At 39.3% G+C, this 16436-nt stretch overlaps 1 protein-coding gene across 3 annotated transcripts in view; it reads right to left on the reverse strand.

The window, feature by feature from the left end:
- Positions 1–16436, reverse strand: part of LPP (LIM domain containing preferred translocation partner in lipoma) — a 504345-nt gene that overhangs the window by 321714 nt on the left and 166195 nt on the right. For 2 of the 3 annotated variants that reach the window (XM_077754390.1, XM_077754389.1), the window contains one exon: positions 15357–15482. In XM_077754390.1, the coding sequence (XP_077610516.1) occupies positions 15357–15482 (126 nt within the window). The remainder of the gene's footprint in view (positions 1–15356; positions 15483–16436) is intronic. The other variant, XM_077754391.1, reaches the window with a different exon arrangement.

A 16436-nucleotide genomic window follows, 5' to 3' on the forward strand; every position in this document is an offset into this window, starting at 1 on the left:
CAGCCAGCTAAAAATCTAAGGCCCTCTGTCATACAACCCAGGTAAAACTGAACCCTGGCAATAACTCCCTGAGCTTAGAAGCAGATCATTCCCCAATCAAGCCCTCAGATGAGACTATAAACTCTCGGACAATACCCTAATTGCAGACTTGGAAGAGAACTGATGGTCCAGCTAAGCTGTGCCCAGATTTCTGGCCCACAGAAAAATATCAGAAAATATGTTTTCCAAGCTGCTAGGTCTTTAAACAATTTGTTGCACAACAACATAGAACTAACTAATACTTTTTACTACATGTTGATAAGGGAGATCCTCTGAACATTACTGAAGGAAAAAGCTAATTAAAACATGAAAGTCTTGCCACCCTCCATTCCTAACAAATCCATCTGAGGAGACAAAAAAAAGAAAAGAACACAATCCACTTCTTTTATTTCCAAGCACACCAACAAAAAATAGAGCCCTCGGAAACCTAGAGAGGTCTCCGTTGGGACCATCCATATCCTAGAAGGAAGATTACGGAGGAGCTCCACTGCATCAAGACAAAAGTGAATACGAGTTAGGCCTCAAGCATGAAAGAGAAAACATCTTTCTAGTAATAGAGTCAGGTCATCATGCGTACTCTCTCAGAGTGTCTGAAGAAAACGAGAGACATCATTTGAAAGCTGCCGTATAACTGCAACATCATAGACATCGAGAGTGGAAGGAATGAGTAAGAACTAGCATCATTTACAAATGGGGACCTGAGGCTTAGAGAGAGTCACTGACTTATTTTATACAACTTGTTAATTGCAGAACTGGGAGGAGAATCCATTTCTCTTGGCACAACTCAGTTTTCTTTCCACTGCAAATGTCAGAAGAAAGATTAAATTCAAGCAAAATAGCAACTCACTTATTTTATTCTTAATGAATGTGACTTGAAGGGTATCTTACCAGGATACCAGGAGAAAATTTCACAATGTGAATACACAGGTGACTGTATCTTACGTACATGTATGTATTCAGACGCATAAATAGTTAAATGACAAGTTCTAATTGCTTATTTTAAAGGCAAATTAGGAGATTAATCAATGTAGGAAGGAAATGAAAGGATTCTATGCAAAAAGTGGTAAGTTTATACTGTACTACTTCCTCCTGCAAAGTTAGAAAAGTCAGTTTTTACCCTAGAGGAGAGGGGGAAGGATGTGATTATCATAAAATACATTATGTTTAGCAAGACACTGCATCTGATACCTGGGACAAGGTTGAAAGATATTTGTATAGCATTTCATAATTTACAAAGTACTTCAATGCGCAGTATGCCATCAGCTACTCACAAAAACATAGATGGTAAGCAGAGAACATATTCATATCATAGGTGAGAAAAAGGAGGTTCAGAAATAAAACAACTGAAATTCATGCTTCCAAACATGGCAGATCTGAAACTAGGATTCTAGTTTTCTAAATCTAAATCCTTAGTCCAAGAACTGCAGTTGCAGATCATTCTCGATGAAGGAAAACACTAAAAATCTTGTCAACTCACTATCCAACCAGAGAAAGACATTTCTCTAAGTAAGGGTTTCCTCCCCAGTAAATGAAAACATCAGACTAGTGTCTGTTGTTGACAAGAACGGAGCCTTCATACAGCTGTAGAGATGAAAGGAAGGAGGAAGAAGGTGCTGTTTACAAAACATTTGGTTGACAAGCAGCTTTGAAGGTTCCCAAAGTGTAGTCCCAACCACAGAACAATTCTACGGGGCACTTCTTGAAATACAAATCCTTGTACTGGGCACTTTTTGAAATACAAATTCTTGAGCCCCACTGGAGAAATTTGAGGATAGGGATGTGAGTCCCAGCAATCTGTGCTTAAAAAGACCTCCAGGGCATTCTGAAGAACAGTAACTTAACCACAGTTTTACATGCTTTAGTCTCTGTGCAATCAAGAGATATAATAAGAATACATTATACCAAGGTCCCAATGATAGGCTTATTAAATTGTGACAAGTTCATAAGTCATGATTTTTGTTTTTAAAGTGAGCCTTGCTCAATTACAAGAGGGATTATGGTGTAATGTACAGAAACAGATGTTGATGATTCATGCACATGTCAGATGAAAGGGCATGACTGGCTATTGCTCTAGCTCTGGCTTTCCAGTCTATGTATTAGAAGCCACAGAAACAACCAAAAGGACTGGACAAAAAATAGGGGACAGCAGTGTCCTGGCTTTCAAATAATCTCAAAGCCTATGAGGCAGGTTCCAAATCATCTCGAACAAACACCATGAATTTGGGTTAAAATTATCTTAAAGCAAATAACATGAACTTTGTCCCTCAGTTTGCAGAAACTTCCCTCTGGTTGTACATAATGACTTCCAACAACTTCAACTCAATCTTAAAGAAAAATCATCTATAATGAAATAATAAAAGGGCAGACAGGAAAATCAATATAGTTTTCCTTTTATACGGGGACAAAGGCCATAGCAACTCAAAGCTATAATCACCATAAGAAATCAGCTCATTCCTCAGGTCCGATTTATAGATAAATACTGAAACAGAACCAGAGAGAGGTAGTAACTATCCACTAGACATCCTGGCCAATCACAGAATTCTGGACCTCTTAAGACATCTTAAATAATTATTTCCAGACGTCTAACTAAGTTGTTTCTCTTTTCAAGAGACGACATGTTCTTTGCAAATAGAGGAAGTAATCTCCTTCTGCTTGACCCTCACACTGTCTCACCTATAACCCTTCCCAGTGTCAACCAGAGTTCTATTGATATTCACAAAGGCCATCTTCCAAGGTCACTGGAGATTCTTGTCAGTAACAATTCTAATAAATCACACATCTGTGCTAGCTATTATGCCAAACAGCACAAAGCCATTATTGAGGCTGAGTAGTTTGTCTTAGAAACAGAAATAGTCAATTTAAGGACCTGGAATAGAATCAAGGTCTTTTGTACTTCTTTCCAAATTTTATATCAGGGAACAGAAAACTCCAAGCCTTGAAACCAAAAATGCGAGTACCATGAAATACTAGCATCACTCAAATCAATTTTTCCCATCTGTTGCTTGAATTCTTTTCCCAGAATTCTTGCCAAAATTCATTTGATAATGATGATGGTGGGGGGAATAACAGTGATACGTGTTACGTGGAAGATGGTGAATTCACACGTTAGACACAAATCCATTACTTCATGCGATTCTCATGTCAACTCTGAGACATGTTATTAACCAAGATTAATAACTGAGATTTAGAGAGTTTAAAAAATGCACTTGGTCAATGCCAAAGGGTCATTTCAAATGCCCCCAATGAAGGCAAACTTGCCATCTTCTAAGGGAAGCGGCTTTGAACTTTAATTGCCTTTACTATTAGAAAGGCATTGTCCTTACATTGTATTGCTGACTGCTTTTCTTCTAAATACTGATCCTTATTGTGCTCTCTGTAGCTGCTCAGAAGTCTGATCTTACTTGCAGAGATTCCTATCTGAGTATGGATAGGAGGCACAAACAGCTTCCATGATATCCAGGCCAAGTTCTACTACCTCCTCTTCTTGAAGCAATATCCTATACGTGCTTCTTCTCTAGGATAAATTCTCTGCTGTAATTGTCAGTCTGTACTTTCCCAATAGATGGTGAGCTTATTTAAGGCAGGGGCCATGAACAATTTTATATCTATATTCCAGGCATACTACTCAACACAGGGCTTTTAAAAAATATTTTCAATTGATATAGCATTCACATAGCATAAAATTTACTTTAAAAATGTAAAATCACTCGTTCTTAACATATTCAAAGACTGTGAAATCAATACCATTGCCTAATTCCAGAATATATTAGTCATTCCCAAACAACTCCTGTACATATTAGTAGTCACTCCTTATTCTCCCCTACCACCCAGCCACCAGTAACTACTAATCTTTCTGTGTCTATAGATTTGCCTATTCATATAAATGGAATCATACAATATAAAGTCTTTTGTGTCTGGCTTCTTTCCTATAGCATAAGGCTTTCAAGGTCCATCCATAGTTACAGTATGTATCAGTTATTTCATTCCATTTTATGGCTAAATAATATCCAACTTTATGGATATGCCACCTTTGGTTTATTCACTCATCAATTGATGGATATTTAAGTTGTTTCCACTTTGGGGCTATTACAAATATTGCTGCCATGCACACTTATGTACAGGTTTTTATGTGGATATATGTTTAACTTATCTTGGATCTAACAGGAATAGAAATTTCTGGGTCTCATGATAACTCTATGTCGTATCTTTTGAGGAACTGCTAGACTTTTCCCAATGTGGCTGCACTGTCTTACAATCAACGAGCAATGTATGTCAGTTCCAATTTCACTACACCCTTGCCAACAAGTGTTGCTCTCTGTCTTTTTGTTTACAACCATCTCAGTGTGTATGAAGCGGTATCTCATTGTACGTTCATTTGATCATTTCCCAGATGACTAATGACATCAAGCATCTTTTCCTATGTGTGCTAGTTTCTCCTGGACCTTTAGAGAAATATCTATTCAGATCATCTGTGTTTTAATTGGGTTCTCTGTCTTTTTCTGGAGTTGTAAGAGTCTGAACATAGGGCATATCAGACATATGCTTTGCAGACGTATTCTCCCTGTTCATGGGTTGCTTGTCCACTTTCTTGGTGGTGTCTCCTGAGGCACACAAATATTTAGGTTTGAAGAAGTCCAATGTATCTAGTTTGGTTCTTTAATTGTGTGTGCTTTTGGTGTTACTAGTTCAAGGCCATGAGGATCACTCCTATGTTTTCTCTAAGAATTTTATAGTTTTAACTCTTACATTTATGTCTTTGATGCAATGTAAGTTAATTTTTGCATGTGATCTGAGGTACAGATGCAACTTTGTTCTTTTGCATGTGGATATCCAGTCGTTACAGCATCATATGTTGAAAAACTATTCTTTCCCCATGAATGTCTTGCCCCCCCCCCGGTTGAACAACAGGAGGCCATAAATGTAAGGGGTTGTTTCTAGACTCTCGATTCTAGCCCGTTGATCTGCAGCAATGGTTGATCTGCCATCACCACACTGCTTGATTCCTATAGTTTTGTAGTAAGTTTCGAAATTGGGAAGTGCGAGTCTTTTATTTTCCAAGATTATTTTGGCTATTCTTGGTCCCTTCAGTTTTTACATGTATTTTCGACTTTGCCTGTCACCTTCTACAAAGAAGAAAACTGGAATTGTGATAGGGATTGCTTTGAACTTATAGAACAGTTTGGGGAGTATGCCATCTTCATATTACGTCTTCCAAGCAATGAACACAGGATATCTCTCCACTCACTTAGGTCTTCTTTAATATTTTTCAACAATTCAACAGACATTTTATGTTCAATTCAGAATCAATGGTTAAAAGGGAAAAAAGTGAATAAACGAGTGAACAAACCAATCAATGAATAAGAGAGAGAAACTCCAAGCAGTTCCTGGAAAATCATATACAATGGCCACTGCCTTTTTGAATGCGATTTACCTTCTCACAAAGCCATTCTCTATGAGTCCCAGTTTTCATGATACATTTTAGTCTTTTTCTCATGTCTTCAGCCGTAATTCCTATTGTTTCCTTCTCTTTTGCTCATCTGATATGATGGATAGCGATCAAGAAGTGATGTCCTGAATGACACATCTCCATTCATACCCTTCCTTCAGAAGGTGCTCCAGTAAACTTGTTCTAACATAGCTAAAATCAGAGCACCCTAATCCTCCCTCTTTTTTCTTCTCTTGCTGGTTGTGAGGTCTGATCTACAAGTGACTGTGAAAATAGATTTCCCCATAAACAAAGTTGAACATCGTAACTTTTAGCTATGCTGGGATGGCTGATGAGAAAAGGAGCCCTAAAATTATTATATAGAATACTATGTCATCCAGGATGCTGTTTATAAAAACTGCTTCCTGACTTTGACTGCCTGGTTGAGAATCAATTGAACATAAGTTGGCCATTTGGGAAATAAAGCATCACTCTGTGTAGGTTGGGTGGCAGAGAGAGCCAAGAAGATCCCTTACTGCTAAGGGGCTTAGCACATCTAGCAGCATCTAGGAAGCAGCATTTGCCAGTATTTTCATATAAGCGGTCCAATAAAAAGATAAGAAGAAAGAGTTCAAGACATGTCACAAATGATTCAGGTAATGGCCTTGTGCATATGGCTACTAGTACTTCAAGCCTTCTGAAATTCCACATTTCTTAAAAGAGACAAATAAATACTCTATCTCTTTACCCCACTTTGAATCTTATATTTTATTTATACCAGAAGAGTATGTTACTCTAATGGAGCCACTGTTTACCACCAATATAAGCAAAGAATCTACTTAGAATTAAACCATCTCTTTTAAAAAGTCTAAAGTTTACATATTTTGAGGATGTTCACAGGCACATATATGTACATAGATTCAAAGCTTATTTTCACTTACAAAGCATCAGTTAGATTAAGAAAGTTAATTAGTTTTGAAATGGCTTATCACTGGCATTTATTTATGACATTTCAAATATTGGTCAAAAGGTATCTGAAACAATGTGGTAAAGGAAGGAGAAGATGAATCATAGAAGCCCAAGCAAAAAGAATCAGTCATATGACAATTCTGCATTTTTTTTCCTGAAGAAAGGAACTATCTATCAGTTCATCAGTCAGGTAACTTTCGTCTCCTGTCACTGAATTCAAAGAATTTATCACATTGATCTTTGTATTAGGAAGCACTGAGTAATTAAGAGTCTTCTCTTTTCAGCAATTCTGTAGAGGATACAGAAAATAACTTCATGTTTAGTTTTTATATTATCCCCCAAATAAGAGAATGGTATAGTATTGAAATTTTAGCTGAATCAGCAGGCATCATTCAGCTGTCCTTAATAAAACTCATTTGCCTCAGTTGTACATATTTTGTATTGATGTAAATACATATTCACTCTGGAGAATTCAGAATGCAGCTCTACCTTTACCCTGCACTAGCCCAATGTCAAATCCAGATTGGATTCTCTGACAGATCTCTAGGGTATGGATGCTTACATCCATAACGATGGCTTACATCGTTACTTGATGACAACATTTACTCATTTATTCAGTAAATATAAATTTGTCTGTCTCTTATATGCCAGGAAAAAAAGATAATCCTGCCTCAAGGACTTCATTGTCTGGTATTTCTCACAACTATTTCTTTGCTGTTCAAGCTTAAGGCATGACATATTTTTATGTTACCTCAGGAAGGCATATTGTGTGAGTGGAGTTATTAGTTGTTTTACTTTACTGAAGTAACGTGTGATTCAGCACAGCAAAACACAATCTAATTGCCTTCTATGGCCTTGAACTCCAGCATGACCACACAGCTTAGGAATACATTTGGGTGAGGACCCAGCGACCAAGCCGAGACAACTTCCAAAATGCACAAGTGGCCCTGTCTGCACATAGAAATGAAAACTATGAGTTGCTGGTTCAACACAAGCATGTGCCCAACTGGTATCTTTTATTTCGATAAAATTCCAGTTTAGAGTTTTGTAAGAAAATATATATGCTCAAAGTATGAAACACCACAAATCACAGTTTTAAATTTGTATTTAACATAGTCACTGAAAAGCAATGTATGACTTTCCTGGTAGTTTTTCCACAGTGTGAGAAGAACCTTAACAGTTCTACTCTGGAGTGATATTTTGTTGGAGGACAGACCAGTTACTCACCGGGACAAATGGTGACATGTAGAACTGGTTATTAACCACCTCCAACCTTCTGTCTAAGACACTCATCAGTATCATGATTACACTTTAGTTTGGCTATAAAGCATATAAGAAACGGGTATCAAAATGGACAAATAATGACAATATCTTATCAGAGATATGCCTAAAAAGCAATATTCAAATGTACTGGTCATGGTAAAGTCCAATTATCTTAAGTTAAAAAAAAAATATATATATATATATGTATATGTATATATAGCTGGATTTGTATTTTGCTATTTTCTTTTTAAATTGAAAAAAAATGGTGGGGGAGACCCATGGGGTTTCAGACCAAGGCTACCACCAAAACAGATATTTAAACAATGGGAGAGGAAGAAAGAAATCAGGAAACCAGTCCAGGCAAGGAAGCTCTTTAATTTTGCAAATGTGATGTGTGCTTCTGCATGGACACAGACCTAATCATTTCCACTAGGATGCTGTTGGAAAAGGGAGAAAATCAAGAGTCAGCTTTGTGTGTTTCTTTTTAAACCAAGGCCTAGACTGAGTGATTTGGTGCAATGTAACACAATCACCTTGGAGCCAAGGACTCATCAAGGTCTGGCCAATAAATCAGTTAAAGGCTACCCCAGGGACCATGGCCAAGGTACCATAGATAACCCCTCATGCACCCCAGACTCCCAGGCAGGGACTGGCTTCTCTATGGTGCCTGGCAGGAGTTGCCTGCTTAGCTCCCTCCCCTGTTACTTAGAGGGGCTAACCTATAGCACCCATGAGGAACACATTCTTACACTGGGGTAGGTGAAATGGACATTCCTGTACAACAGTTTTGTACAGTTGTGATCCAAAGTATATTTTCCGCCTAACTTTCCACTCTGAAAATGTTACGTTTTCATGGCACTTGAAACAAGGATTAAAAGTTAACTTTATTATCATCTGTCACAAAGGACACAAACAAAAGCATCACCTTCTAAAAAAAAAAAAAAGGAGGAGGAGGTATAAATGTTATTGAGATGCAATTATATACAATCTAAAAATTAATTGCCTGTCATCAAACTCTTGGCATGCACCTTCTGAGTCAGCTAACCACTCCTCCACCCCCATCTCATTGTTCTTTAACTGTCGAAGTTCTCAGGCAGGTACAGACTAATTCAAAATAAACCAGATCTTCTAAACATGGACAGTGCAAATGAATCTGTTTTTCTTCTCAAATGGCATTTTCACACATTTTATTTTATTGTACTCCCACTCATCTCTTATATATATGAGGTTTCTACAGTGCTTCAGCTTTCCCCATAGCTCTCAAAGAAAGTTATTAGTAAACAGACAATACAGATATATAGACAACTATGGTGTTTGTTTTCCCTAACAAATCACAAGACGCTCCTAAATTTTTCCCAGGAGAATATAGGGAAAGGAAGATAACGTTATTGGCACCTATTCCCTTTTTCAAACAGCATAAGACCCAGAGCTGATCTCAATTCTCAGGAAGCCAAATAAAACCCCAGCAAGATCCCAGTCTGCGGGGGATAGCCTGCATCCCCATCACAGCGTCAGCGTGCTGTGGCTTTCATCTCCCAGTGGCCTACATGTTTGGGTTGCTCTGAATGATATATGAAATATTAAACATTTAATTACTAATTAATTTCCCTGCAGCTGTTCATGGCTTCTGCAAGTTAGAACAGGGAGAGCAAGAGAATAGAAGATCCAGGGCTCTATGAGACTCCGCCCTGATGCCATTGACTCCAAGCCCTCAAGCCATATGAATTCCTAATAAAGAAACCTTCCATACAATACACACACACACACACACACACACACACAGAGAGAGAGAGAGAGAGAGAGAGAGAGAGAGAGAGACACTTTCTCAGGTTGTCTCCTAGATTAGGGTTCTATATAAAGAACTTGGTGTGGGAGCCCAGGTAGTGTAATTAGAGATGTGCCCATGTGACCAAACAGCACTTATGTACTCAATTTCCAAATAGACCAAGATGTTATAGTAACTTTTAGAAGCCTTAAATTAGGAAGATAAATACATCGTTTATAGGGTAAACAACATTCAGAAAGGATAAGCTCCAAATCTTCAAAGACCTGAGGCTTTAAAGCAACCTCCAGACACAAGCTAACAATCCAAAAATAAAATGGGAAGAATTGAGGAAAAGGTCGCTTTGAGCCAACATCTTATTCCTTGTAGCTCTACGACAATATTGTATTTCTGTAAAAGGGAAGTAATTGTAGTTACCATGCCCATTTTAGAAATAAAGAAAAGAAAGCTCAGGCTGGTGATGTGATAGTTCACGTAAGTGAAGTTCTTTCTAGAGAGGTGACCGCATGGAATTGAGAAGCCAATAGTCTCCTTACTGGCAAATTTGGAGACTAAGCTACCAAACTATGCCCAACCCTACCCTTACTTCCCAAATTTTTCAAAAACTTTCATACTGGTATGAATGAGGATAGTGAAAGCAACTTGATTCAAAAGTTATCATGAAATATGAATATAAAATATCTGAAAATTCTTCCAGGTCATGTAGGCACCAGCTCCAACACACTACCAAAGTCCTTGTGGGAAGAAGAGGCAGCCTCGTACCAGGAATTAGAAGACCAACATTCTAGCTCTGCTTTTGCTAAGAGAAGGAAGAAACAAGTCCATGATTTATCCTTTGTCTTTTAAGAAATTGACAGAATTGCAATTGATCCCTAGTGTAGTTGCACTTCTACCATGAAATGATGTTCAATGAGTGGGTCTAGATAGATACTAACTGATGGGTGCTACATGGTCATAAGTTTCCTGTTTATCTTTGACATATGTTCTTTATCTACTCCTCTGCTATGTTTCCATGACATTTTTTTTTTTTTTGGAGAAGTATCACAAAAGAGAGACACTGTGGAATAAACTAATTGAGACGCTAAAAAGAACCAAACTGTCTCCTGGTTGTTGCTATTATCCACAAAGAACCATTATGCCATGGTTCAGGAAAAAGGCAATCATTCATCTTGCCTCTAACTGAGCCTCATTGAGCAATATTCTTTCCCTGTCTGGGGAAAAATTTGCCTTCTGCAAAGTGTTTGGCTACATGACCTCGAAAGCTCACTTAAGCTCTGATACTCTATGATCATACTGGGCCTGTGATTTACACATTAACTACCTCTGATCTTCTCATACCTGCCCTTCTAAAACTAATACACGCATTTAGAAATGATTAGAAATTTTAGTTTCAAACACTAAGGTAGCATAATTGCATACCTCTGTGCAGTGTCATAAATGTATATACTTTGACATTATAAAACTTGTTTTTAAAATTACTCCCAATTCCAATGTAGCCAGAAGTTTCAGAAGTTGCTAACCAACACCACCTCCTGCCCCCCGCCATTCCTCCTCTTACTATGAGTCCTTGGGCATCAAGAGGGCTACCCAGGTATTAAGTACATGTGATTTCTTCATCTGCAATTCCCCTTTGCATTCCACATGCCCTATATGTCACAATGTCCCTAACTCATTCTTCAAGCAAGGCATTCGCTTTCAACATTCCCTGGCTTCCTCATTCCTGTTTTTCTGGTACCTTGAATCCCACACCCTTCCCATGACATATGCAGCCAAGTAAGTATACCTGCTACCGGCTCTGTGAGGTCCTGCTGGACACTTCAGTAGAAGGGTATAAAGTATAATGCTGAAATCCCTAGTTTTGATTTTCTAACAATTTCAACATCTGGTGAGTCACGTGGTGACTGCAAGCAGCACAAGGAAGTCCTCCTTTTGTGTCCTTTTGAATTGTTTATAAGCTTGTCTCTTCTGTAAGCCTAGTAGTTATTCCAGAACAAAGAACAAGAGCAAGGATACTGATCTGTGTATTTCCAATGCCTAATCTACAGTGGGATCGAAATAAATGTTAAGTAAGTGAATGAATATGTAGGATTAAGCCAAATTTCTCAAATTAAAAAAATGGATAAATAAGCACACAAAACTAAAGTTGGGGAGTCTGAGAGCACGAAACATTTACTTGGAAAAAGGAGGAAAGTGCTCCATGAAATCTATTTTTAAAAGTTCAGACTTTCTTTTTTTTAAGTTACCTGAATAGAGCTCCTTTGGAACTCTCACTCGGCAAATATTCCGCATATATCATCATTTTCCCTTAGATCCATGAGTCAAAGCAGCCTCTACAAAGGTGATTCAGAGGTGGGCTTAAGAAAGCATCCAGCACATGCTTAAATAATGAGAAATCATAGACCTATTAGCCTACTTTAAGTATTCACGTGACTCAACAGAATTTGCAATTTGCTTCGGATCAAAAATGGAAACATCAAAGTTGGGCATTAACAGTCTGCATTTCTAGGACTTTCCAAGTACCTTTTAATTACAACACAGCACAGTCTCCTGCAGATATCATCTTCTCTTGGAACATATTTTTAATATTTTAAGTGTGTGATTATTGTTCTCACAGCATATAATTATGTTAACCAATAAATACTAACACATCTAATTCAGTTCCACCAGAGTGAAGATAATTCAGAAAAATGGGATGTATCTCCCAATTAACTCTTGCTTTCCTAAATTAAGATAATTTAAAAAAGAAAGGTAGAAAGGCTCACTCTTTAATTTTAGGCACAATGAAAGTAGGTTTTTCTCCTAATTCTAGACTTATTTCTCCACTTAACGGTTATCACTATTAACATTTTTAACCTTCTGAATGGTTTATTTTTGATGAGAAACCCACATTTAAGGGAAACCGTTACTCATAGGACTGATCGTATAGTTTGTCGTTGGCGAAAAACATAACAAACAAACAAAAATCCTGGCATTCTCTGTCTTATTCTAGAACTTGAAACCAAACACACAAAAAAGCCAAGGTCCAGCTCTGCCCACACTGTAGTCATATATCCTGAGAAGGTCACTTACCTGCCACGTCATGGTTGAGTCACTTACAAAAGTTAAGCACACTCTCTGTATCTAGGAGTTGAGATATTTGTATCTTACTCAAGTGAGAAAATGTGAAAGTGCTTTACAATCAGTAAAGTCCTATCCAAATATCGGTGATTGCATGTCTGTGTGCATGGTAAGATGGATCAAACAAAATGTAGCTGCCGAATAACCCATTAAAATGCAGTGATTTATGGGTGGCAGGCACAGGCGTAGCCTTAAAGAATGAATGCTATCTTAAGCAGAAACCTCTGGGCAGAACCCCTTCAGTATATATTAGGGAATCATCATTTAGGAGATAAAAAAACAATGAAGTGAAAGTTCTATTACAAAAAGGGTGGGGCATAGTAATATGTGAGCATAAGATACATGAACCCGGGTGCAAAGTCACTGGTCTCACTGTCCTGAGAACCTGGGCTTGAGGTATTTGCTGGGTAGAACTGGAAAAATGTTTAGCACCAAACAGTGGCCATTAACTTGCTTATGAAGTCAGCAAGGCTTGTTGAAGAATCATTATCGGGCCTGGGCTCATCCTCCTGCATCGTTCCCAAGTTCGTCTTGTTCCTATGGTGTTGTTTTGTTATTGTTGTTGTTGTTGTTGTCATCCAAAATGAATTTTAGCTTCCCCCTGCTTGAGAACCTTCAACTATCCCCCATTATCTATACAAAACAGGCTAAAATGTCAATCTGCGTTTCACACGTATCCACAGACACTCAGTAGGGAACCTCCGGGTCCGAGAGCCCTCTCCAAGCCTTCAGTGGCCTCGTCAGCATCCAGCCAGCTGCTTGCAGTTCTCTGAATGCACCCTGGACCTTCCTGCTTTACAGCTCAGGCCGCCCCCCCCGCCGTCTGCACCCCAACATTCCAATGGCACCCATCCCGGTGAGCGTGCAAGTCTTCCACTTTCATGTGCTTCTACCATGTCTGCCATAGTTTGGCTTCTGCAATCATGGGCTCATGGAAAATGGCAGCTTGGTTCTCTTTTTCTCCCTTTCAACCACCTACTTTCCTTCTCCCAAAGGGTCCCCCCAAGAGACCACAGTGCCTACTACATACCTGCTGCTCAGGGCATTTTTACAGAAATGAAATGTATTTTTACTGCCGGTAGGCCTGGTGGAGCCAAGAACCAAGACAGGTGAGGAACAACTAAGACCTGCTGTCTTTTGCCTTGTGCCCCCACACGGCTGATGGGCCCATTATGTGTTTGGAAAAGGTAATGGGAACGTGTAAAAAAGTAAAGAGGAAAAGCACTACCATCTTAGGTGTGGAGATGACTGACTGTGGAGAGACAGGACTGGGGCTTTAGCTCATGAAAGAAACCACTGTGAATAGAGGAACTGCTGCTCAAGAACAAGAGTGAGACTCCAAGTGCCGTATGCGCTGTCACTTAGTCAAGCAAACATCATTCCAGTCAAAAAACAGCGACGACAGTGCCAACCCCATGTTTGCACCGAGAGCTCTGCTAGCTGTCTTCTGAGGACTCGGAAGCCCTGAAATAGATTTGCCATTGCCTTCTCAAGGCGTGAGGGAGGTGAGCTGACCAACACCAGCGGAAGATCAGCTTTTGAAGTGTAGATGATAAACTATGGAGCAGAGAAATTGCCAAGCTCCAAAGTAAGCAAAGAAATGCACAGAAGAGCTAATATCAAGGCTCCATTTGCACTTAAAAATCAGATTCTAGGGGCACCTGGGTGGCCCAGTCAGTTAAGTGACTGACTTCGGCTCAGGTCATGATCTCACGGTTCGTGGGTTCGAGCCCCGCATCAGGCTCTGTGCTGACAGCGAGCTCAGAGCCTGGAGCCTGTTTCAGATTCTGTGTCTCCCTCTCTCTCCGACCCTCCTCTCCTCACACTGTCTCTCTCTCTCAGAAATAAATATAACATTAAAATTTTTTAAAAAAATCAGATTCTAATTGCTATCACTAATTCTGATGAGACTGAGGAGAAATATCTATTTTAAAATTGTTGATGGCCAGTGTAAGCTAACCACAACCTTTGGAAATAAAAGTTAAGAAAGTGATTGTACTCCTCAATGAAGAAATCCCATCCTGGGGAATCTGAGACAGAGAAATAGCTCCCAAGAAAATACAGATGAGGGGTGCCTGGGTAGCTCAGATGGTTAAGGGTCTGACTCTTGATTTCAGCTCCATACGTGATCTCATCGTTCGTGGGATCGAGCCCTATGTTGGGCTCTGCACTGACAGCATGGAGCCTGCTTGAGATTCTCTCTCTCTCTCTCTCTCTCTCTCTGCCTCTCTCTGTCTCTGTCTCTCTCTCAAAAATAAATAACAAAATTTAGAAGATGTTGAAAAATATTTTGAACAAGAAAACGTACATGAACATATCCCCTGTAGTATTACTTATAACAAAAACCAGAAAATGAAAGCCACTTCAACATCCAACATAAGAGGTTTCTTTACAGAAGAGATAGCCCTCACCTTAACCTTCACATAGTCATGCTAAATCATATTTGTGAAGACTGTACGGACCTATAACAAAAGAGTCCACACAGGAAAAGCCAGAAAAAGAACAGGGCAATAAAAAGAAGAGATTTAATTTTCACAATATTTCGCAACATCTTGTATTCTCTTAAAAAATACTAGGGGATTCACTGTAAGAGCTTTCTGTCAACCAATATAAGTTGATATTCCATAAAAAGACAACATAGACCGCTGACTCTGAGAAGATCGAAACAGGATGGAAGGGCATGAGACGCAGCATGTTCTCTCAAGTAACTGTGGACTCCCTGTGGCCGCCAGTGTGGTGACATTTACAGAAGACTCTTACCTGTGGGGGCCGAGGCTTGTAGGGGGAGCTGCACTCAAGGTCGGCCAAGATGCTAGTCAGCGAGTCTATCTCGGCGTCCAAGCTAGAACGTCTTTCCTCAAGGGTCTTGCCTCCTGGATTTCCCTGCTAGAAGCAACATAAGCATGTTTAATAATAATAATAATAATAATAATTAAACAAAATTAAAAGTCTCCAGTTTCTAGTGATATCAGTCTGTGTGCAAATCCCTCAAGTTATCGTTTGGCTTTGTCCAAGATTTTCAGCACCTCATTGTTTGTGTATGTGTGTGTTTGTCTTTTTTAGCTTTTGCAAAATCTGGAGCAGAAAAACCATGTTTTGACAAATAAGAAAACTGAACGATATGAAATGATTTTCCTAAAATCACACACATTAGAGGCTTTCTTTTTTGATGAGTATAAAGTCAAAGGAAATAAATGTCTCTATCCCTGTGCCGAAGGAGCAGATTCAACTGGGGAGATATTACAAGTTCTCTGTGCTCAGAAACCATCACGTAGAATGATGACCCTTGAGTGGGAACAGGAAGAGGCACAGGTGGAGACGCACAGTCCAGGAAGAGGAATTAGTGGGCCAAGTGCGGGTATTAGGTGTGTCTGAGAGAGAGAAAGCATTCTAAGCATCGCACCTCCAAAGTGTACTGGAAGGGGTCTGCTCAGGGTTCTGGCCAAGGGGCTGCAAAGGAAACATGTGGCAGCGGTCACTGACCATGAAGCTGCCCATCTACGGATTTTGCATGGAAATACCCCAAGTTATCACAAGTTCTGACATCCACCTGTGCTCAGAAACACAGAAGGCCAGTACAGAGCAAGACACTGTCACAAGGACATTCGCAGGAATCGTGAGCAGACCAGGGGAAAGCAGGCAAACAGTCTGCCTAGAGCTGAAGGCAAGGAAACAAAAAGTGAGATGGTCCTAGGATTTAGAAGCAGGGTGAGTTCAAATGATCTCTTTATTTTATTTTATTTAGTTATTTTGAGAGAGAGAGAGAGTGAGAGGGTGAGCAGGGGAGTGGTAAAGGAAGAGGGAGACACAGCATCTGAAGCAGGCTCCAGGCTCTGAGCT

Source organism: Crocuta crocuta, unplaced genomic scaffold (assembly GCF_008692635.1).
Source record: "Crocuta crocuta isolate KB4526 unplaced genomic scaffold, BGI_CrCroc_1.0 scaffold70, whole genome shotgun sequence".
NCBI classification, from domain to species: Eukaryota; Metazoa; Chordata; class Mammalia; order Carnivora; family Hyaenidae; genus Crocuta; species Crocuta crocuta.